At 41.4% G+C, this 25,315-nt stretch overlaps 1 protein-coding gene across 5 annotated transcripts in view; it reads right to left on the bottom strand.

The window, feature by feature from the left end:
* Positions 1-25,315, bottom strand: part of lrba (LPS responsive beige-like anchor protein) — a 199,084-nt gene that overhangs the window by 111,377 nt on the left and 62,392 nt on the right. For all 5 annotated transcript variants that reach the window (XM_022738141.1, XM_022738143.1, XM_022738144.1 and 2 more), the window contains exons 31-35: positions 23,446-23,530; positions 22,994-23,127; positions 22,076-22,137; positions 10,642-10,706; positions 8,326-8,434 (exon numbers count right to left, since the gene is read on the bottom strand). In XM_022738141.1, coding sequence (XP_022593862.1) covers positions 8,326-8,434; positions 10,642-10,706; positions 22,076-22,137; positions 22,994-23,127; positions 23,446-23,530 — 455 coding nt within the window. The remainder of the gene's footprint in view (positions 1-8,325; positions 8,435-10,641; positions 10,707-22,075; positions 22,138-22,993; positions 23,128-23,445; positions 23,531-25,315) is intronic.

The raw sequence follows: 25,315 nt of genomic DNA, 5'->3' as shown, positions 1-25,315 counted from the left end.
CAGGAAAGCGCTTTATAATGGGTCCTCCTGTTCAATTTGAACGACAACATTTCATATCTGACAGAAAATCTATAGGTATAAATCACATTAGAGGGGCTTTTTCCGCAGGCTGCTGGGCCTTAATTATCAATCTGTGTCTCTTTGTGTGGCATTAAAGTGGGCCTTGACCTTCCAGCACAATGACCTGGGAAACAGCAAAGTAAAGGGAGTATGGAAGAGGGATCGCTGGCTAAATGTTTCAGATTTTAAACCTTCGTGTGTGTGTGTGTGTGTGTGTGTGTGTGTGTGTGTGTGTGTGTGTGTGTGTGTGTGTGTGTGTGTGTGTGTGTGTGTGTGTGTGTGTTGCATGCCCATTAATCTTGATCAGTGAAGGTAAAGGCAAGCAGGAGTGGGACACAGAGGAAAGCTGGACCAAAGGAAATGACTCAGAGCACGACATATTAAGTCCAACAATTCTAGCTGTGCTTAATATCAAAAATTTACAGAGGAAAAAAAATATAAGTATGATATACTGGCAGAAACACTTTCCAAACTTTACAAATTTTATACACGATGATAAGAATTATCCCTTCCCTCGAAATAAATGCTTATGTGGATTTCCATCCTTTAAACAGATATAAGTAGCCGGGCCTATAAAGAGTCCATTTCCATCTGCCCCTGTCTGAGACATGTGAAGTCTGAAGGACTAATCAACAGTGCTGGGTTCACACTCATAACCATAAACAAACACTTCATCACCTGTGTGTTGAGCCTGCCCAAACACCCAAACCCTCCATGTTGTAATGGGCTTTTCTCATATCCAAAGCCAAAGTCCACTACGGGAGAAAAAGCCAAATTCACAGACTCACCCCTAAAATAACAACCAAAAAAGCTGAACACATAAGTAGAGCCATTAAAACCTAGAGTTGGGTTTGCTTGTAAGTGGAAAAGACAAGTCACTGTTAATTCTGGGGGTCATTCCATTGATGTGAAGTCAGAGAATATGCACCGGTATTATGAAGGACTTATTATGTTATGTTATTATGAAGGTTAAAGCGAATAAACTAAATTTCCCCACCTGGCACCATCCCGCACTCGCTTCCATCCACATCCACTGACAGGATAAAGGACAGAAACTAAAAAAGGGGCATTTGGGATATTTTCAAACAAACTGTTCTTTCATTCTTTTCAAAGAATGCTGAGGAAACATAAGAAGTCAATTAAAAGTATCTACTCCCTTTTCGCAAATAGGAACATGCTTCCTTTGGAGTGACTGAAGCAGTTGGTGTGCATATTTTGACAAGGAAACAACCATAAAAAGGACACGCTCACATCTAAGCACTTCCATTTACCAAGTTAAACGAGTGCAGCTGAGGAAAAGATATGGCTCCGTTAGCTTCCTATCCAGACAGCCACCAGGGCACAACTTGCTGGCCGTGAGACCATTATGACTTGCGACACTGTAATCATGGGCAGCACCTTCCATTACATGGCCTGGCTGACAGGGTCGGCCGGCGTGGGTGCCTGCTCTGCCGGAGGAGACAGCTTGCTGAAGACGAAATGATAATGGCTGGCATTAATCGAGTCAATTACACTGAGTCGTGTCTCCCGCAATTCATCCAGAGTTCAAATAAATAAATATGGATGTGTGTTGGAGTTTGGAGAGGAAATGGGCTGTGCAAGAGGAGTGAAAGGGGGAGTGGAAAGAACAGTAATCATCTCTAAAAGTCACATAATGGCAACACACACCTACAGACCACAGAGTTAAAACACATGTATTTTAATCACATCTCTGAACTTTATTTTGAACCAGAGAATAACACGCAGGCACGCACTCTGTTGTTAGAAACTGTTGTTGTGGTCATCGCTGCAGCTCGCTCACGCTGATTCTACAAATAATAAGCAGGGAAAAGAGGAGAAGAGGAGTTTCATAGTGGTGTTGTACCAATGTCAGCCTTATCTAAATGCTGTAGTTGTTGTCAGATGATGCCTCGGCTCCCCCTCCTCCTCCTCCTCCCCCTCTGTGGGTTGAGAGGGTTAACCAGTGTAATAGGCTGGAGAATGGAGGCTCATTACAAGAAATCAGCCCTATGTTTATCAATTAGAGTGACAGAGAAAGGTCTGGTGGTGTTGGCGTGCCACAGCGAGCCTTCAACATGCCGACTGACAAAACCGGGGTCTCACGGTTCTGTCGGAGAACAGGAGGCAAAAACAAAACCAGCAGAGATGTTATTAAAGCGCTTGATTTGCAATCTCTTGACACTGGTGGCACATCAGGGCTACGCACTCTCCAAGGCTAGGCTATCGCTCTGAGAGAATCTCCAATTTCTCACATCCGTCGACAAGCACTCCCAGAGGGTTTCATTTACAAACGGGCAGAAAAACTGTCCAGAGGAAGGCGAGACATCAGGCTTGTCCTTGTCTGGTATCAAAGAATGCAAATATACTACAAATAAATTCCTCCTGAAATACATTGGAGGTCTAGAGAGACAAGAGGATGAAATGAGAAAGGAGGATGGGGGTCACTAAACAAAAGTAGATGCCGAACCAGTTCGCCAATTGGTTTCAAAGAGATTCTCTTGCACTTGATCTCTTGCCCTCGAGTTTTCAAATTGCAACATAAAATGTCACCAGGGGAATTCAGACAATGGGCTCGGAAAGAAACGAGTGAAAGGAAGAGGAGGGGGAGAAAAATGAGGGCTTAAAAGTACAATGGCGAACAAAAGTCACCAAATGACAATGCTTGACAGCCACTTCAATTCTGAAATGATGCTCCTGTCATGCCGTGCTCCTAAGTATTGATTTTTTTTTTTTTTTTCTTGCTCTTCAAGTGCCGGAGGGGAAAAAAAAAAAAAAAAAAAAAAAAAATCTAATCCAGTTGAAACAGATCCCTGCTGCTGGCATCAGCCCATTGCTCGTGGCCATCAAGGTTAACACAGGCGCAACACTTATCAAAGTATCTCTCCTCCTCCTCCTCCTCCTCCTCCTCCTCCTCCCTGCTCCTCCCCTCACACTGTCTGTGGCTGATCTTTAATGGACTGGTCACCATGCTCGGGTGGCAGCCTCTTCATCTCTTCTACCACGAAATCTCTTGTCTCTGCAAAACTGCGCCCTCCTCTCGCCACATCAGTCTGTGTTGCTGCCATCTTTGCAGGATGACTCCAGCTCTGCTTCAAGGTCATGCCACGTGAAAAATCATACGTGTTAAACTGTCGTCTGGAGGTGAAAAATAGTCAAATGAAAGAAGGACGGGACCAGATGAAAAATACATGTCCTCTGGATTGGCTGTTGCCTCAAATCATGAATGCAGGGCGTTTCCACCAGACTCAGACTGAATGTGGAATCAACAATGTGAAATTTAAGCAGAAAACAGACTTAATTTTCTCCTAAATAAAATAAAGTGCAAAAAGCCTCATAACAACACAACGAACTGAGATACCTGTCATTTGCTTAAGCAAGAAAATCTGTGTAATGTGCAAACTTTTGTTCAGAGGATCGAGCTCACCTTCAGCTGCTCAAACAGAATAAAAAAAGAATCAAGAGAACAATCTCCTGGTGACTAAAGAGACTAAGTGTCAGACTGAAACAAAGGGAAACTGTGGAGTGAAGTCGTATTTCCGTGTTAGCTGGTAACACATAATGATGGGAGCTGCAGAGGAGGTACCTGGGGACTTCATTACGCTGACAGGACAGCGGGACTGAGCTTACTGTTCACCAACCATCCCCTGTACCCCACCTCTCCCTTTCTTTCTCCTGGTGTCTTGAGTGAAACGATCTATGTTGTACAGAAAAAAAAAAAAAGCATTTACCAAGGATGGACAGAGAGTAAGACCAAAACACAGCGAGTGTGTGTCCTGCCACCATGTGAAATTTCTCACTCAAGTTTGCTTTTTTGAGAGAGAAGCTGTATCGTGGCGGCTGTGCCACAAAGCCATCTCGAATGTAGACATCTTCCTGCTTTTTCTCTCTCATTCTCTTGACAGCAGATTTGTCCATAATGAGATGCCCGGGCATCCAGCCCTGCTGACAAACTACATTACAGTTGCCGCAACTACATGACAGCAAGCTACAGTTGGTGGCAGCTATCAGTCCGAGTGCTGGGAATGATGTGGTGTGAAAAGCCTTTGTGAGCTGTGTGTGTGTGTGTGTGTGTGTGTGTTCAAATAACCTTTGTTTAGCAGGCTGCATTTGGTTTAACAATAAAATTCTCTTAAACAGCTTTCTGTGTGATCAGTGAACGGATCCGCCTGATGTATTATGTCTAAATTGCAAAGCTGACCTAACCTCCCTGCCCAGGCTCTCTGTGAGATGAGCAGCTCTCTGAGATTGTCTGTGATGCACAAGTTTCCAGAGACCGGTGCTATGATAATAGAACATAATGAGCATCAGCTCAATGTTAATGTCATTAACGTGGGGAGAGAGGCCGGATCGTTTTACAAGCTCAGCACAGAGAAGACAATGACGCCAAGCACTAATTAGCCGCTATCGTCTGGCTTTCACAGAATCTCTCAGACAGTCAATTCAATTACTCCATATAACAGCAGAGGATGAATCAAGGGGGTATATAAAAAAAGAGAAAAAAAAAGACTGAGCAGAAGGGAAGGGTAAGAAAGAATAGAAATGACTTGGGTCTTGCTCACCCTTCCCTATCTGGACCTTCTTATCTGCCCTTGTGCCCCTGAGCCCACCACATTTCATTCCTAATGAACAGCCCCATAAAAAGAGGGAGTTCGATTTCTCTCGCCTCCTTTCTATCTCTGGGGCTCCCACTCCTTCCTGCTCCTCTAGAAGATATCAGAGTCTATCATTTGCTGTGCTGGGCAGCAGCATCCGATCTGCAGATCTCCTTCACATTAAGGATCCTATTAGATAGAGAACCCTAAAAGGTAATTGGATTTCCCCCTAGTTATCTTCATCTCTGTTTCACCCTAAGCCCACTGTAATAACTTACTCTCAGGGCCAAAGATAACTCAATTCTGTCCCACAGAGAGCCAGAGAGAGTGTGAGCGAGACAGGGAGAGAGACAGTGAGAGAGAGAGAGAAAGCATATGTTATGTCTCGGAGGCGAACGGGTATCTAAATCAAAAGACTCCTCTATCAATGCCTTCTCAAGGATATGAACTCTGACAAGGAGCAAACATAAATTTGTTTTCATGTATTGAATTATATTCTCTTTTCTGGGGTCTTGGTTGAGATTTGGAGCTGCTGTTTAAGTAAAACAAAACTTCTCAAGTGCAGTAAAGTGCAGTGGAGAAGGATACAGATCATGTTCTGGCAACATGGTGCTGGATGACAAACCTGCTCACTCCCAGTGCAACACAATGACAGCCAAAATGAGTCATTTTGCAGGCCTATGTTCCTCCATTTCTCACAAAACAATAACCAACCTACAGTGTCACCACAACACAATACAGAGGAACAACCCTTTAAAAACTGGGACATAGCTGAAAATTATTTCAAAACCCTCCACCCTCGTCCTCAGGGGGGATGTTTCATTGGCCTGTTATTTTTATTGTGGCAGTGCAAAATGAAACCGTTGGCTCCAGCAGGCTCAAGCAGAGCCTGTATGGAGGCAAAAATCAATACAGCAATATCAGAGCGAGACTTATCAGGGGCTCACTTCTTCTCAGAGGTCACCGAGGAACAACTGCATTTAAGTGGGGAATTCAATTGTGAAACATAGTTTGGGACGCGCTATGGTGGATATCTTGATTAAGGACGTCTTGGGAGATTGCAAACGAAGAATAAGTTTCAAATGACAACGTTAAAATACAACTAATGGAAAGTTATAGCTTTCCATTAGTTGCATTTTGCTCTCAATTGAGTAATAGCTCATGTGGCTGATAGTGCTGCTTCATTGAGAAACATAACAAACCCTGACCCTTTTAGACTGCACTCAGTACTGTACTAATGTAGGTGCACAATGTCCTGAAAATACAGAAAGTATTGTCTATTAATATTTACATCTGAAATCTGGCACAATCATGACCAGAAAAACTAACTAGCAAATAGCGGATCAGGTCGTGCCTTGTCTTTGGTTGCCTGTCATTTAGACTCTGCTACCCAACATGCATCAAAGACTATTCATGTCGTGTTTACATGAATGCTAGTAATCAGACACAAGTAAAGTTTATATAAGAGTGGGACATGAATATTTCAGTTAAATAGCTTATTCTTATGTCCAACTCTTCTCATTTAGTCATAAATCGGTTTATTGGCATAAAAGGTTTTGTTTTTAGTAACCTCTGTACAGAAGATTCAGATCAGAAAAGTAACAGAAAACATAAACAGAATACACAAAAAATAAACAAACAGGAAATACGACAAAAAAGCCAATCAATTAGATTCATGCAGAGAGTTTGAGAAATGGAGACGGGATAGGTTGACATGGTTACACAGAGCGTGTGGCCTGCAGCCACAGCGAGAGGCCAAGACAGAGCGCGATCATTTGAGGCTGTCGTGCTGTTGACTGGCTGCCAAGTCTGTCTGTCTGCCAGTCAGACAACATACTCCAAGCCTTTACTTGTGCTGCTCTGGTGTTAGAGGAAGACAGCTGCCTAACCTGACATACTGTACATGCACTTCTGCAAGACCACAAATACCATACACTTTTTAACAAAGCAGTCTTGTAGTGGAGTAGAAAATCTGCTATATCAACTTAGTAGAAGTAAATCATACTCCAGCTGTGTGTTGATAATGATAAGGTCAGCTCGTGTCAGATAATACTGTGCAAATGACTGACACTTGGAGCAGAGAGAGTAAAAACGGGATGCCAATCACACAGAGAAGCAGTCTATACTGGGAAGAGAGCAAAACATAGCAATCACAGACAAAACTTTGATGTGCAAGAGTTGTGCCCCCACCCCTCCGATTGACTTTCAACACTCTTGAGGGAATTTACTTTAGCCGAATGTAAGAGAGACCCTTCCTTGAACCTTTAAAAAAGCATCACATTTTACTGCAAAGTGGGGGCCAAGGGCTGAGGGCTGGGGGTGGTGGAGTCGGTGGGTTTAGACACAGTCGGCCCTTCAGGCCAGCACCTCTCAGGTCTGTCTGCAGCTTTTAGTGCTGGCAGGTTCCTGAGAAATGAGGGAGGGAAGGATGGAAGAGAGGGGAGGATGCCATATTCCTGTCACTGGCAAAATACACCCCCAGCGGGAGTATAATGGACAGGATCTCAGCAGGACAGGAAATGATTTTGGTGAGATCTAGAAAGCAGAGGGGAGGTGGGGGGGGTGTAGCAGAGTCGGACTGGGAAAGGGGCAACCAAAGGGTGCCCATGGGTCAGGATAGAGTTGGCCCGGCAGCTTCACGTGAATGGCAACGTTTGTGCTTGGAACTGGTAGGAAGAGGAGGGGGAGAAGTTATGTTTCAGGGGCAAGCCTGCAGTTAGACAGAGAGGCACAGGGATAAATTAACACTACACAATGTTTGGTTAGTGATATGTGCCAAGCATGATCTCCAGCCTCAGAATACTCCAGTGTGTGCGTGAGGAGTCTGTGTGTCCTTATGTATGTGTGTGTGTGTGTGTGTGTGTGTGTGTTCACGATTAGCAGAGGGTTGTGTTTGAAAAGTAAACATTTATCCTGTAGGTTTGCTGTGACAGAACCTGAAACTTGACGGACAAGTCTGAAGTAGTCATTGGATCAGCTCCTCTATGCTCTCGCTGACTGTTACCTCGTCCTTGTTTTCATTACATATATTCGCTGACAGAGGATAGGAGATTCAAACTATTAAACATCTCTATCAAAGGAGTCTTAGTCCTAAAGCAACAAAGGGACTTTATTGTTTGAACATAGCAAGCCTAAAGTTCCTGTGGATTTCAAAGAAGGATACATGACAGATAGATTATGCTTGGGTTTCTTTCCCTTGTTAATTCTTCTGAGGAAACCAATTCAAGATGAAATATGTCACATTTCTTTATTAATATACCTTTATATCCATCTGTATGGTAGAGTGCGGTTAAAACACATCAGAGACACTCCTCTACTGAGAAATGCTGATCCTTTTCAAGACACACATCTCTGTCTGTCTGTCAAATAAAGTTTTTATGCAGTCTCATTACCTGGTCAGCAGATCACACTTTCACCAACAATGAGATATAGCGAGACACCAACACTTAACGGTTTGGAAAGTTACAGTTACAAGTTACATGAGTATTGTCATGCAAATCTTGCCACAGCAGACTGTAATCTCACACCTGTAAAATCAGTGTATTTTTGGATTGATTTGAATATTTTCCCAAACCTTTAGTTTGCGTACATAGCAAGAAATCATGTCAGTGGTCATTTTGTTCTCATGCTTGTGCGACTGTGCATGGGTTGCCAGAGCTGTGCAGCTTCTTACCTCAAACTCTGCGTGTTTATGGATGTCTTCAGCCCTCTGTCGGCTGAGGATGAATTCGGCTTCATTAGCCACACGAACCAGGTGGTCCTTCATGGTGTGACTCAGCAGTCTGGGGAGAAGGGAGACGGACATCAGCCAACTGGAGTTTTGATAACACTTAATAGCATGTACTGCTTACATTTTTAAGCATGGTACATTGATGATAAAGTACTTCATTCAGTAAAAGAAAAACATTGCAAGATAGATGCTTAAAAATATCATAAAATCTTGAGTTTCAGAGTATTTAAAACATCTGTTTAACACTGTGATGACCTAGAGAAACAACAGCCATGTAACAGCCATAAAATGGTAAAAAAAAAAAAAAAAAAAGAACCGTGAAAAATCAGCAGAAAATCTAATTCAGAAAGGAAACCAAACCAGATCTATCTTTTAACTGGGGTGCAGGTGCTAATTGATTTGTTAATGATATGCATCTGACAGGAGGGAGGATCTGTGCTCATGTTGCTACATGTGTAGTCTACCTCGCTCCCTCCTCTTATCAGTGTTGATGAAACATGCATGTAATGTGTGTAAGTGTGTGTGTGTGTGTGTGTGTGTACAGGTCTAAGAAACCTCTCTACACCCCTAAAGGTCAGAACTGTGCAAAGTGGAACAATAACAGACCAGGGGCCAGAGAGGAGGGATGGGGGGGGGCCCAGGTTGGGACTGATTGAGGGGTGGTAGGGGTCAGGGGATGACTGTAACCTAAACCTTCTGTTTCAGCGCAGGGTAGCAGGGGAGCGGAGGTGCTGGGGCCTCTGCAGCCTCTATGGCCCTGTCCAGGCCAGGCTATCAATAACCCAACCACTGCCCTTCTTTATGGTGCTCTGTACTCAAACTGTACATATGGACAAAACAGACTTATTGTATTTTTTAATAGTGCATATTTTCTTGCACATGAACTCAAGTCCTGTACCAGAATGTGAAAACGCAGCTGTAAAATGCTACTATATGAAGCTCATGTCACTTTAGACTCACCCTCCATGAACTGTCAGAAATAAAAAGGAAAATAATGACAGTCATTTCAAAACCTACTTAGGATGGACAGATTGAGCGTACTATAATATCTAGTAGGGTTGCAATTTACAATTAATTTCATTATTGATTAATCGCTTGGTCTATAAAAGAGTGAAAAAAGCCCATCACAATGTCATTAATCCCAAATTGATTTCTTGAAATTGCCTTTTCTCTCAAATGACAAATGTTTTTAGGTTTATTTTCACAAATAAAAGCATTCCTGGAAGTAGGGAATATATAGTTAATGCATACAAAATTACTGTAACAAAAACTGATTGAATATCAAAATAGTTCCAGTTGATTAAACCTCTGTCAATTAACTAATTAGTGAATCAATGGAATTAATAAATAAAAATGATGGCTGGCGAGTACGTAAGAAATTTTTGATAATTATTAATGCTATTTTACAATTTTAGATTTCAACTGTTGGAAGTGATCATTTTCTGTTTTCATGGACGGTTTGATTCCCAGCAGACATGCATCTGTCTTGTATGTATACAGGTATCAATCACCAGACTTTCAGTAATGGTTACATAACAGCCACCTTATTAATGTGAACTACAAATCCTATCCTCCACAAAGAAGTCAGAGGACTATATTGCTCGTCTCATTAGCATTATTGTGGATTAGCCTCTGCCAACTCTAAAAGCTGAGGATCAATAATGGAAAGGGTGGCACTCTAAATCTGAAACTGATGAGAGATCTAAGACTACGAGGAGCTGATGTGGGAATGAGAGAGTCTTATTAGGAAAAGATGGGAAGGCTCGTGTCTGCGTAACTGAAAAACTATTAAAAAAAAAAAAAAAAAAGACAAATTGCAGACAGAAGAGATGATTACAGGCAGATAAAGGCTCAACCAGAAAGACATGAACTGACAGAGAGTCAGTGGGAAATCAAGAACCATTTCCCAAGTGTCACTGAGAGACCAGCGATCAGAGCCCCTGTCACCTTCTACCTATCCCCTCTCCTTTTCCCAAATCCCTCTGGGATGAGCAGGTATTGAATGGAGCTTTGAACTCGAGGGTCCTCCATCCTCGCACTCCCAAGCCCCTCTACACCGCCAGTCATTGATTGTTGTCCAGAATCTTGAATAGCCACCCCATCAGAGGGGCCTCAGGGACCTTGAGGGCCTGAAGGGCTGTGATGTGATCCGGGGATGGGGAAATAGGAAAGTGGCCGATGGGGTGAGGTTGGAAAGAAAATGAAGGAGTGCTGCTGCAGGGAGAGAGGAATAGCACTTAGCAGGTCAGAGTAACCTACCTTCCCTCATTGACCAGTTCGATAAAGGCAAGACCTGCATTCTTCTGGATGGAGTTCTGCCATTCCTGCAAGAAAACACACGATATCAACGACAGCAACTGAAATAATGTTTCCAAGTCACAGAAAATACATTTCACACATGGTCCAACTCAGTCTCTTACCACATCAAAATATAAGTTGGGAAATAAAGCTGCTACATTTGGATGCAGACAATAACAATAACCTTATTTATAAATACATTCCTCACCAGCTTTAAAAAGATAAATATCCTGAGGAAAACAACTGGAGCAAATGTGATGGCACTTTCTGGGTGATGGTGACCTGGTATAAAAGCTACTAAAAAATAACCCAGGTTTAATGATGCAGGAGTTCAATACTTTTCCCAGTTTTTTTTTTTTTTTTTTTTTTTTTAAATAATCAATCAATCATTTGGTCACAAAACAGACTCAACCACACAAACATCCATCACAATGTCCAAAACCCCAAGGTGGCATCTTTGTGTTGTGCCACATGCTGTTTACAGTTAAATAAAACAGAGAAAAGGAGGAAATTCTCACATTTGAGAAACGTAACTAGGAATTTTTAGGGAAAGTTTGACATTATTGGATGAATGACTATTTAAATGACAACTCGATCTTTAATTAATTCAATAAATCGACTTTTTCAGCTCTTATATAATCCTTTTTGAATTCTAAACCATTTATAAATAGACCCTGTAGGAAGCTTTTCTCTTGTACATCCTGGTGACTTAGTGGTTTCTGTAGTGGCAGGAAAGCTTAAACCCATAATGTCAAATAAAACTAACTAACTAAAAAAGGTAAAGCGACTGCTTTGGTCAGAACAGGCGACATAATCAGCTGACAAACAAGAGCTGAAAGAGCTGTGTTGAGAGTGCATTTATCACAAGCGAATACACAAATTTCCTCCACTCTTTGACTAACGTTATGGTTCGAGGTGTCAGTCTAAACAATCCAACCACAGCCGTGTGCGACTTTAAATCCTCAATGTGGAAGGGACAACGAGAGAAGGGAAACTCAGCGGTCATCGTCTCTCATGTTCTGTTCAATATTTCAACACCTTCAACACAACCGTCAAAAGAATAATAAAGCAACAAGGTCATGGGGCCTGTCTGAACCTCACAGCGCTTTTTCCCCTTCTTCCTCTCTGGGGAGACGAAGAAATATGCACAAAAAAACCTCAGGTTAGAGACCGAAACTACAAAACTGCTATTTCAATAAATAAATAAATAAATAAAAAATCATTCATCACCACTTGAACTCACTGTATGTTTCACATTATACTTAAACATATTAAAATATGTCATTTATTGATATATGAGTAACGGTAATTTCAGTAGAGGTAGAAAAAAAAATCATGACACACATTCTACTCAAACTTATAAAAATTCTCATGTAAAAAAAAAAAAAAAAAAGAATAATAATAATCAAGTTAACAATTCAAATGAGTCGTGAAACAACTACGAAGTGAAAGACACGCAATGTGTATCTAAGCATAAACTTTTTTTAAACTCTGCTGTCATCATCTCTTGGCCTGATAGAGGAAACTATGTGTTTATGTAGAGACTGGCCTTTCAGTAAACCTAGAGAGCCCACAGGGACGAGGATATCAGAGCTACAAGGAGGAAGGAAAGATCAATTTACAAGAATTTCTAATGCACATCCAAACACATTTGTACATATGTGATGATTTTAAAGCCATACAGTTTTGCCCTTTCAGCACAACAAATGTAAAACCATCACAACCAATCACACGCCAAGGCAAGAGAAACCATTCTTCTGAAACGCCTGCGTGCCGTCGCTCTGTAACCAACTGCATGTCATACAGACAACAATCTAACACTTAACCTCAATTCAAAACTGCTTTTTGTCCTCAAGGACCATATTGGCATTGACCGTGTTTACAATACATTCAAAATAAAGAGGGCACAGAGGGAATAAAAGTCTGGGCTTGGGAGTGGAAACAGTGTTTTGGAGTTGAGCACTGGCAGAGGATTTTGTGGCTGGGGCTTGCTTTTGGAGGAAGTGTGTAAGAGTAGCCTTGGGGCCTTCTAGTTGAAGCATAGACTGCAGTTGAAGGACATTAACCATGAGTGTTAGCCTGTGGCTGTGGGGATAGTCCAGACTAGGACAGACTGCGTTAGCCGGATTTCAAATAAACACCACAGGAAGTGCCGCCGTAAATAGAGTCGTACTCTCCGGGGGAAACAGAAAAACAGTAACATTAAATTTCCTTCGTGAGATTTCTTTAAAATCCTTGGGAATTTGATGCAGGAGTCTTAAAATATAAAACTAAATGCTTCTTCAGCAGAAATAAAAAGATCACAATTCCAAATTAGGTAAGATGAACGGTGTGGAGGCCATTGGCATTTCGTGGACACGGGCAAAGGTGATAGCAAGACTAATGGTGTCATTATGGGCTAAGAAATGGCTCTTCTAGTTGAATTAAAAAAAGCAATGACCCTGATCTGAGGGACATCTCCCGGTGACAAAAAGGAAACAGGGACAGGTCAGTGATAGAATATTGGATTTTGGCTGCCCTGGTCAGCAGTGTCACAGCTTTTATGGCCGCGATAGGGGCCATGACCACAGCGCTCCTGATGAGAGGATACAAGCAGCCATTTGTGACCTCTCACCTTTAACCTGACCTCCTAACAGATGATAGGACGAGAAAGAGGGGCCGTCCGTTGATCGCCAACTAGTCATCGGACAGACATTTTGCCAATATTAAATATCGCTAGTAGGGACTACCTATTGTTGCTTTATTTTATTTTTTGCGTGCGAGGGTGTGTATGAATGAAAGTTTGAATCTATCCATGGGAATGCCTGTCTCAATCTGAAGTCAATAAGACAGCTCTGTTTGGTCTGTGTTCCATGATGATGGCATTGAGTCTAAACACACATGCCATGCACTTCCGTCATTACAGCTGATTATCCATAATCAACATCTAAATATACCACTACCACTAGTGAGAAAACACAGACCTCCCGAGCAAAATCGCCTTTCAAACATCAGGCTTGCCACAACACAAGGAAAACATTTTCCAACACCGAAGAAAGAAACGTCTCAGCTCTCCCAAAAAAACAAATAAGTCAGTTGCGCTTTTCAGTGGCATCACTCATAATCACAAGTATTTGTTGGTTTGAAAGGCTATGGGAATAGAACTTCAGATGAGACGACAAAAGCATAAATCCTCGTGTCAAATGTGGCAGTGCAGCAGAAGCAAAATGAAAGAGGCCGAGAGCTACTGATTTTTTTCTTTTCCAAATCCAGAAAATGTACAAGAGTTACATGTTAGGGTACACCTAGCAAATAGAAACTAAATGCACATCTTCAACATGCTACAATTAATTCAAATACATGCATCAGTGAGTGCAAACCCTGCAAAGTAAGGTAGGTGGCAAATCTTGACATTTTGAATTAAATCTTTTTTCATCGATGACCACAAAAAAAAAAGAACAGACATGGAAAAAGTTTATTGTAGCTGTGTGACCCAAATGTTTATGACCAGCGATCTGATATCAACAATGACCAAAACACAGAGACAAAACATAAAATTACTGTTAGCATAAACTATCAAATATGTTATTCATCATCGCTCCTCTGACTGATTCATGTGGAAGTTGAGTAGATTGTTGCTTATTCATGCTGAGTCTGAAACACTTGTGTGTGTATGAATAACTTAACGCCGGTGTGTCTACTCTAGGTCTCAACAGTCCACATGTGCGTGTCCGTGTGGTATCTGCAGACACTCATATTGGTGTTTGCGTGATCAAATTCACAACTGAGAGAATATTTACTTATGTCCAAATATTTATTCTGCAGCAAATATTTATGTTGCAGGGTCTCCATGAGCTTCATGGACTCACACTTTCAAGGCTACACTAACACAAAGAGTAAGAAAACAGGAAGTGAACCTCTGCACACTTCAAACAGACAAACCAAAGACACGTTTGAGCACTTGGGCTGTGAATGAAAAATATGTTTAAGTGGAACACCTAAATGTATACAGTAAATTTAACAAGCCAGCACTATATAATAAAAAAAAAAAAGGACTCATTTTGTAAGAAAAAAAATTTCTAACTTATTTTGCAATCTGGTATTTGGTTGATTCAGTTCAATGTCAGTAGATTTTAATCATGTAGGAACAACAATACTTAAACACTGTGCAGCTGCTTCAGCTCCAACAGGACCAGATGGTCAGATCTAAACGAGAAATGAAGCCAACACCTCATCCAACAACATGTTTTTTTCTTGGCTGTGTTTTGTTGTGTTTGTTTTACCTTTATTTATTTTACAACATACGAATAACTACAGATAACGACATAGATGTTAACTATAGTATTTTGCATAAGTTTGCACCACAACGAACAACTTTCACACTGGTTTCTAACAATACTGAGTCTTAATGTCTGTGTCTTCTCAACTTAGCTCTTGGTTGACATCAGGATAAATTTCCAGCCATCTCCTATGAAGACACGTAATAATTAGTAATCTTTCTGAATTTATACTTTAATGTGTAGTGATTAAAACATTTTGGAATCACATTTATTTTGACTGTAATATAGTTCAGGCTTTTAAGTCAATGGCATCAAAACACTTGTAGGTTCAAAGTTTGGATATTATAGCACATACTGTACGGTAGGAAACTCTCACGCTACATTACACTTCTTTATGGTCATGTTAGCTTGCTTACTGCATTGGCAGTAGGAACACAGCACAGGAAGATCAAGAAGCTTAGTGGATGACAAATTATTCAAAACCTGCATCCTTTTATTGTGGGTGTGCCACAAAGATGTGAAAAAAGAAAACAAAAAAAAAAACAAAAAGGAATGTTCCATCTTCAGGATAATTATATAATTTTTATCCAGCTTTTTTGCCAAATCATATAGTTTCATAGCAGCCTGGTAGCAAATGTTCTGTATGCCTGTAGCAGTCCATTGCGGAAGGGGCCTGAAGGTTTTTTTAATCTCTAAAAGCCTAAACTTTTCCCACGTCTGACTAATTGTTTAAACAACAATGCCAACATTCCAACATTGTTCTACTTGCACCGTTTGCATATTCCCCAAAGATAAAAATATTCAAAAAGCTGTTGATTGCTCAGAAACATATTACAGAAGACATAGATACAGCTGGAACCAGGACTCATCTAACAGGACTGGTCAGTGTATCATTATATTTACAAAAACAAGGCGTCTGTCATTTAGGTCAACGAGCCTTTTAATACCAGCTGTTTTAAACCTAGCTCACAGATGTCTATATGCAGGGCACTGAATAAGAACCTGTATGAACCTGCCTGCCAACAACTGATCGTCATCGACAGCCCAATCAACATATCAGAAAAACTGTACGATGGTTGTCAAAAAGACTTTGTGCAACTCAAAAATTCTGGATTTGGCCTCTGAAGCGTGATTGGGTGTAACAAGACTGAAATTTCCTATTTTAAAAGTAAATCATGTCCAAGATTTAAATATTTCTTTGACTAGACCAAAAGTGCAGATCTGAGCGGAGAAGGCAGGATATGATTTTATCAGCAGGATAGCTGAGAGAGGATAGCAGAGGGAGAAACATAAGAATACATTCCAAGGTCTTATAACTTGGGACCTGTCACGTACCAAAACATTACATTAACAGTGCCTGTCAGCAGGAGAGGGCTCTGTCAGGGAAATTCATTTATTTGAAACACGATTATATGTTGTGTATAAATAACCAACCATTCATGCCACTTGAGGCCCTCCTGTCCCGAGCCACTCGAAGCCAGCTCACAGTAAAACCGGCTGGGAGCCAAATTAAAAGCCACTCAATTTTTTAGGAGTCTCTCGTCTGATTCTCCCCTCTCAGCTAGACTTCACTTCCTGTCAGGAAGCCCCCCTTGACCCCCAGCTCCTCCAACACAACATACCCCACCACCCCCGCTCTGCCTGCATAGTTGGCAACGATAGGGAGCCTGCAGAATTAAGTGCCAGTTGGTGTTACCGTGTTTTCTCTACATCTCACAGGAGAGCACCTTTTCAAAGAATATACAGCATGATATTATCCTGTGAACTGGAGAGTGATGGCAGGGACCCTGAGCCGCGTGGCACGCCTGTAAAGAAGCACTGGAGCAGATCACAGGGTGAGGGCGAGCAAGGAGGGATCGAAAAATAACACTTTGATTTGCACTGCTCTTGAACCTTGTGTGCTTCTTTAACTGCACAGTAGGGTGTGGGTCCGACTGTGAGGAAAATGATGGGGAAAGTATTTTTGTCCCTTGGCTTCATCACATTCCTCGCCACTTCTCTCACCTCTCTCAGCTCCCCAAGTGGTTCATACAACATGGTCTGCTCTTGATCCATCAAAGCCTCACTTACTGGGGAGAAGAAGAAATATGTCCACTGACAGATATAAATTACTATTTAGCAATTCAAACATCAGACTCCACTTTCACCAACATAACATTCAAAATTAGCCACTAAGAAAGCAACGTGTGAATACTTAATAAAACATACAAAAGTGACTGTGCCTATGCTTCAATTTGCTGGATGTTTTTTTTTTTTTTTTTTTAAGGGCTCACTAAGCTAGCAACTGGTTCCCTCATTTCTCAGCTTATACTACGAACTGTGTGGCGTATGATGACCGTGCTACTCCCATCCTGTTCCCTGACTGCAGGGGTCGAAACTTCTATGCCTCCGCCACTCTCTACTTCTAACCTGGAGGTCAGAGGGTGAAGGGTCAGGAGGAGCCAAGTGTTTGGAGAGGTCAATGCCTCTGTCCCTGCTGACTGAGAGAGAGGTGCCCATCTGTTAAACAGGTTAGCTTTGGTGAGACTGGGTGGGAACAGATGATGATGTGGAGTCGTTGGATTAGCAAATTAACATTGATGTTATTGAATTACTATTAAAGGATTATCTGCATCAGCGGGCACCACAAACTGCTATTTGCTTAGATCACATACTGTGTATGAGTCAACCACAGAAGTTCAATACACTACATAGTCCAAAATAATAACTTCACACGCAACCATTTAACAGTAAACCTGTCATTCCTGACCACGTATATTAAAGGATTGGATCACCAAAATTACCAAAAAAGAACCTAACTTACCCCAGTTCTATATTTTTATTTCCAAGGTTTTGAGACATTCATCTCTGAGTTTCCTGCTGCCACTCCAATAAAACTGAGGTGAATCAGGTTAAAAAAAGACTAGGACTCTACAGCCATGCTAGTATCTTGATGAGGCACAGCAGTGTTTTCAGCTTAATGCTAATACACCCACAATGACAATGTTTACATGCATCTTAACCATGTTAGTTTATCGTGTTAGCATGCTAACATTTTATAATTAGCACACTGTATAGCTGAAGCTGATGGGAATGTTGTCATTTTTGCAGGTATTTGGTCATAAACAAAAGTATTGGACAAATTAGAATGATGACCTTCTGGTGGTGCTTAATGAAACCACTTCAGGAAGTATACTGAGGGGGTATGAATGTTTGTACCTAGTTTTGTACAAATTCACATTGTAAACTGGAAAAAATTGACCTGCTAGTAGGAAAGAGGAAAAGTCGGATGACTTCACGAGACAGATTCATCCTCCAGGAACCATGAATGGCTGCACAAAACTTCATGGCAATCCATCCAGTAGCTGTTGAGATATTTAGTATGGACCAAAGCGGCGGACTTACTGACGGACCGGCATTTCCATGCTATCATGGCTAAAAATTCAACAGCAGCATAACTTTTAATCATTGTTCAATTTTAATGAGAGTTTCTGTTGATAAAAAAACGGGCTTTGAATTAGCCATTGTAAGATGACAGAATTTTTTGAAAAGAAACTTTTTCACTTAAATTTTTGAAGGGAAATATTTTAGTGAAAGGAAAAAAAGGGGGGAAAAAAATAGTTTCTTGTGTTTTGTTTTACTGAACCGATCCTTTCACAGGTAAACAACAGAAGCAGTATGGATATCAAGGAGCATTACTTTGTAATAACTCTACAGTGAATGTCAAAACAGTCCAAAAACATGCTCAGTATTATGTTTTGTGTATTTCCTGACTTGTTAGGAGGAGCAGTCTTTCCTATCTGGCGTTGACCATCACGAAACCAGCGCCCCTCGACCCTACAATTCTCACTCTCTACCTTCCTTCCACTCCATGTACAGGATGCATCTCTGATAAATGGCAGAAGGATGGATGGGCTGACAGAGGGGCCGGACAATAATGGCTGATCTACAGGACACAAATGCAGCTACTGAAGAGATTTATGGGCCTCTGCTCATCGTAGACTGTCCAGTATCCGATGAGATGATTTCTCAAAGCTCTGGACAGACGGCAGCGAGCGCAAGGGAAAGCTCTTTCTCTAGTCCCAGCACATTATTTATTAATCAGATGTTTTGGGTAGAAGCCACTTCAAGAAGTGCACCCAGGAAACGACAGGCTGGCCGTAAAAATGACAAAGACGGGAGAAAACAAGTGTGAGAGGGAGAGTGAAACTGTCAAAGTGAATCAGGGGCATGGGAAGAGAGGGAAGAGTGGCTCTTTACATCCATGAGTCAAGACCATCAGCAGACGTGGTTCACTAGAGAACTCTTATGATACTCATGTAATATGCAAGACCTTTGAGGAAGGCATCACATTCAATAACCTAGAAGGATTACAAAGTCTTGATGCTCATGTTATAAAAATCTGTTTTCACCATTTACTTGAAATCATCTAATTAACACCTAAGCTTTGTATACCGATTTGAGTTGGTCTAAGAATGGAAGAAGTAGACCAATGTTGACTTAAAGTGTGTATTTTGAGTAATTTTATGTCTAATTATTGCTAAAATACCTTATGCATGCATGCGTATGCATCAAAATAACATAATTCTGATTGGTAAAATGGCTATTCCTATTTATATTCTGAGTAGACCTGAAACAGTTAGTAGTTTAGCATAAAATTAATCTGCAACTATGTTTGATATTGGATTCATCATTTGTAATTTGTATTTTTTTGTTTTTTTAAAAAGCAAAAATGCCAAAATGGTTTTTGATGGTCTTGTGGTTTGGGTTGTAATGGGCATCTTTCACTATTTTCTAACAATTAATCATGTAAGTAATCTGCTAATCCTGATACTAATCCTAATAAAGTGCCTTTTGAATAAACAACAATGCTGACTGCAGATACATTAAGATCTTTTTTTCAATTTTTTTTAAGCAGGATTCTGTTACAACTACAGTTTATGATCATTAATACTCACTTTGTATATTCAGGATCAATATTACAGCGGAGAACAAGGCAGCATGCCACCCCAACAGTTAATGTCTGATCAAAATGGTCCTTTAATTGGGAGCACTGTTGTAGTTGTTTAGAACTGGAGCACTATCAAACAGCGGTTTACAATCCCCTCCTCAATGCCAAACTGATGTGGCCGCCAATGCAACTTTCATAGGATCCCTGATTAAAAACTGCTCTGCAGTCCCTTGCCTCCTGACCCTTCACCCTGGCTCCACTCCATCTCAAAGCTCGGGAAATTAATTAAAATTTCACAGAGATGGTATCGCATCGCATCTCCGATGAAGGTGTGGGGGTGGTGGGGGTGAGAAAAAAAAATCAATCAAAATCATCTCCATCTACTCCTTCCACTGTTTGTCTTGAAGGCAGGAAGGACTCACAAGATGGCTACAGAGGCACTTCCTGTGAGAGAATTGAGTGCTTCCTGTGCCAGAGGGCCCAACAAACTTTACTAAATAATGTCATCAATCATGGCACTGGCTCACTCTCACTGCCCCACAAGGAGAACCAACACACAAATAATTATACATTGTAATTTAGCCCAGAGGAAAGTCTGTCCCTGTTTTCCTCTTTTCCCCAGTGAGAAGCAGCATATCACCCCTACCTTCCAACCCCCCCCACCCCCCACCCCATTCCCCCTTTACACAACAATAAAATTACATTTGCATTAGCTGTGAGAGAATTTGGTTGGATGATTTATTGAAGCAATCAACACTACACTGGCCAATCCCCGGTCCTCTCACAGAGAGAGAGAGAGAGAGAGAGAGAGAGAGAGAGAGAGAGAGAGTGAGAGAGAGAGACAGTGTGTGTGTGTGTGTGTGTGTGTGTGTGTGTGTGTGTGTGTGTGTGTGTGTGTGTGTGTGTGTGTGTGTGTGTGTGTGTGCTGTAGTGATTGGGTGGGGTAGCTTGGAGCTTAGAGAAAGGAAGAAATAGCTTGGGCTGGGGACCAAAGGGGGAAGCGAGGCATGAGCTGTGCAGCGGAGCAATCACCAAGATTCTGCCTTTGATTAGATTAGCATTAAACAACACCCTGACAGATATGACAAATAGGTGCATTAGAGCCTGTCATTCTTCTCTTTGGTTTTCTATCTAGCTCTCACTCCTGCTATTCCTTCGTCTCTGGACATTATGGGGCTCATATTCCCTCCGTGTGTCCCACTATCCCAAATCCATGCGCGGCCACTGACAACTGCGCAGATGTGTAATCTGACTGTATTACCTTTTGAGAGAAGAAACCAAGTGAATAATGGGAACCAAACAGGGCAAAGGGGTTAAAAGGGGGAGAAGGTGGAGAAGGTGGAGGAAAAAACACCAGATGACAGGCACTATTTCTTTCGAAAATAAAGCTGATAAAAAAGCTGAGCGCAGTGGTGAGAGGTGTGTCATTAATCAGATGTGTTTTTGTTTTATTGGAGATCTTTGATTTTTCATGAGGTGCTTTAAATAATAAAGACAAAAACAAACAGGGCCAGAGGGGAGTTATTATCTGTTGTCCTTGTCACTGTGTGTATATGAGGGCAACGGTTTGTGTGTGTTACAATATGAAAATAAGTGCTTCTATACTGAATAATACATTTTTTGTATGAAGTGCATTTACAAGTAAATATGAAGTACTGTATTTAGGTCCACACGCAGTAACTAAAAAGCCATCAGTAGCCTTACGTCTCTTAATGCTAAACAGCCATCCTGGAGTGATGTATCGACATCTCTGATCATTGATCTGCCCACGCCTGCCTATGATCCCTAAATTAGTATTCATGAATCCAGCAGCAGCTAAATAAACTTGGCAACAAAACACCCACAAGACAACAGAGAGGAGAAAGATAATCAATGCAAAGCACCATCAAATCTACATTATCCCTCCTCATCAGTTTGGCCGAGGACACGAGGGCCAGCGCTCGGGTCAAAGGTGGCGCGGACAGGTCGGCCACCCTTGACCCTCAAACCAATATTTGCGGCCAAAGATGCCTTCTCTCCGGTTTCTCTGCCCTCACTCAGGGATGGGGTGAATGTGGAAAGGTAGACAAGGTAGTGTGGAGGAAAGATAAGACTCTGGATGGCTCACTGTCCACTGTGGCCTGTAGATTTACTGCACCCAAGGTGAGTCTGATCTGGGGGGAAAGTGGAAGACGAGGATAAGAGAAGATAAAGATGCCAGACTTGCCTGTGAACACAGCAGCATGACGAGTTCCACTACTGAGCTGCTGGACTTCATGCACACCAGGCCTAGAGAAATACGAAACAAAGGGAGTCAGAATAAGCAATCATTTTTTTGTGTTTTTTTAATTTCATAAAGCTTCTTGGATGATTGGTAAAACATAAATGTACAGATACAGACGTGCAAACGAACTGGGATTAACTAACATTGTGCCATCTGCAAGAGAGCAGATAGTATTGATGGGCCTAATGAGCTGACATGATGTTACTGTAAACTAATACATATTTGGGCCTTGTATTACAGGCCCGACTCGGCCAGCATATGTCCCATTGATCCCTAATGGCGATCCCAAGGCTTTTAGAGGGCAGGGGGCCACTAGAGTGTCCAAAGTCTGCTGTAGAGGCACAGACGGCAAGAAGGCAGAGTAGCCTTTGGTCTTTCAGTTGCTCTTCATATGACATGGACACACATGCACCATCACACATGCAGACAAACACAAATGCATGCACAAGCACACACACACACACACACACACACACACACACACACACACCTCCCCCCGCTTACTCTTCAGGCCCCCCTGCAGCTATCAATCAACTTTCCATTTTGTTTGGTGGCAGCAGACATCCCAAACACTGCTATTAGTGGCCTGGCCTCTGACCTGGCCCCCTGGAAACCTTCAGCACAACTACCAGCTCTTTGCTCAGCACACACTCATCATAGTACTGGATTAACAACAGCCTGGAGATTAGTTATTACATTTAAATGAGGACAGCATTTATAAGACACATCATCCTGAAGGTTTGCAAGAACAGTCGTAACAATATCATGACATCTTCAAAAAACACACAGTAAACCAGCAGTGGGGACAAGTGCTGCCAGTCTATGTGTGTCCAAATTGTGTCTCCATGATGTTGAACTTACTGGTGCCCTCAATGAGGAGCTCTTGTCCGTGGCTGCCCAGCAGGGTCCGAGAGAGAAAGGGGGCAAAGTCCACAAAGATCTCTCTCAGCAGAGGAGCCGCCTTCTCCAGAGCGTGCTCCAGACGTTCTGAGATACTAATAATGTGGGAATGTAAGCCAAACAGCATGTGAACACACAAACAGTACAAGAAGAGTAAAACAAAAATTGGCACACAAGTCTAAATAAATTCAAGAAATTGCCAAATGTAAAAAATAACATCATTAAACCCTGTTTTTCATGTGAGGGGGAAAAATTGGAATTAGCACAAAGCGACAATCAGCGAATATGCATAAATAACTGATTGTGAACGCTTATGTGCATAAATAGGTGATAGTGTCTGTGTGAGAGTGTGAGAGAGAGAGAGAGAGAGAGAGAGAGAGAGAGAGAGAGAGAGAGAAAAGAAGATGAATCACCTCATATTGGGGGCTGTGTTCTGGGTCACAGGGGAGAGTGGGGGGACAGATGGCAGGCTAGCGCTGGCTGGAACCTGGCCGCCTGCTACAGGGAGAAACCAAAGAACTCTGTTATTAGTCTGGATGTTGGACAAGAATAGGACGCTGCACACACACACGCACACACGCACACACACACACACACACACACACACACACACACACACAAACTCACACATACATACAGCAATTCGTTATACGGCCAGGGTAGCACATAAACCTGTAAGGAAACATGCCTCTTATGAAATAATACAATGGTCTCCATTCAAATGTATAGAAAAAGGGGGATTTATGGTCAAATAGGGACAGTGGGGGTACAAGTATAATTTTATGGTTAGATAGTGGATGATGTACTCCAAGCACAATATGTCTATCATGAGGTTTTCATGATGGAAACCTTTAAGCTGTGCACTGAAAGGCTGATAAGGTTTCACTGTCCGCTGTAGTCATACTTTAAACAGTGTGATCATATCTGGGAGGGTATCTGGGTTTTTTTGTAAAGATATCAGCCATATATAAAACACATGTGCAATATGTATATAAAAGTATTTGTTCTAAAAAAATGTGCATGTAATATTTGAAGTGTTACACCTGTGTTGGAATGTGAGATGATAAAAAATGGCTGTTTCTTTTTTCTTTTCTTTTTTAATTGTTTTTCCTCATAAAGTCATTACATACCAATTTACCCCTCTGGACTGTTTTTGTGACTGTTTCATTACACAACTAAAAGGTGCTTTACGACTTCATTCTGGAGACAGAGGCGCACAAGGTACAAAGTCCATGTTTGATTGATCTGGCAGTAAATTTGCTTCCCTATGGCTCATAAATAAGCTAATGCCCAGCTGAATATGGAGGAGGGGGATTCCTCTGGTGTTTCAGCGGGCTTGTTTTTCCAGCCAGGACAGTCTCCAAGCAGGGATAACTCTTAAGGAATGACAGACAGTGCACTGTGGGCTGGAATGTGCATGTGTGTGTGTGTGTGCGTGTGCATTTGTGTGTGTGTGTAAGGTGTTAAGCAGCGCCATGTGGGCCTGGTGAGAGTGTCCCTCTCAAGCTGAAATAGCTCCTTCAAACCAAAAAAAAAAAAAAAAAGAGTGAATGAACGTCTCCATTAGTCCTCCCACTGCTCCACTAAAACACACACACACACACACACACACACTCACAAAGCATATTTACTCAACACTGCTCAGTGACACCAAGAAACTGATGCATACAGCTTCAACAGTTATTATTCACATGCACACGCAACACACACACTCTTCATCCAAGTAAATGCAATATCTCATAAAACCCACACACCCCTTTTTCATGTCACTCCCTCCTTTCTTAAACACACACAGACTCCTCAGCGAAAAAACGTTACACATTTATACAGTCAAACATGCAGAAAGGCGTCAAAAAACGCTCAACATTATTTATTGTCACTGCTAACTAAGTAAATATAAAAGAATTAATGTGAATGCCTTTAATTATTTTATTCATTCAACTAAATTCATCCTTTTATCAGAGATCACCGTTATTTTTATTTAAAATTTTGGTATTTACACCAGTAATATTTATTTTACTTTTCTTTTTAGATATTTTAAATATTTGCATTTTATTTTATAATATATTGTTTATATATAATGTTATATAATTATAGATTTTAAAGTAATTAGCTGACTGAGTGTAATTGTAATGTTTCCTGTTGTTCTCTGTAGACTTTGGTAACTGGATTACATTGTGCAAACACAGCAACATTCTTCTGCCAGACGCACAAAGAAGCACAATCTCTAAATAAATATTGACTTTTTCATAGCAGACTCATCCAGGCTACTACTTAGCTTCC

Source organism: Seriola dumerili, unplaced genomic scaffold, assembly GCF_002260705.1.
Source record: "Seriola dumerili isolate Sdu_G_001 unplaced genomic scaffold, Sdu_1.0 BDQW01000035.1, whole genome shotgun sequence".
Taxonomy (NCBI): Eukaryota; Metazoa; Chordata; class Actinopteri; order Carangiformes; family Carangidae; genus Seriola; species Seriola dumerili.
The sequence above is the reverse complement of the archived record's forward strand: the minus strand, read 5'-3'. Positions and strand labels throughout refer to the sequence as shown.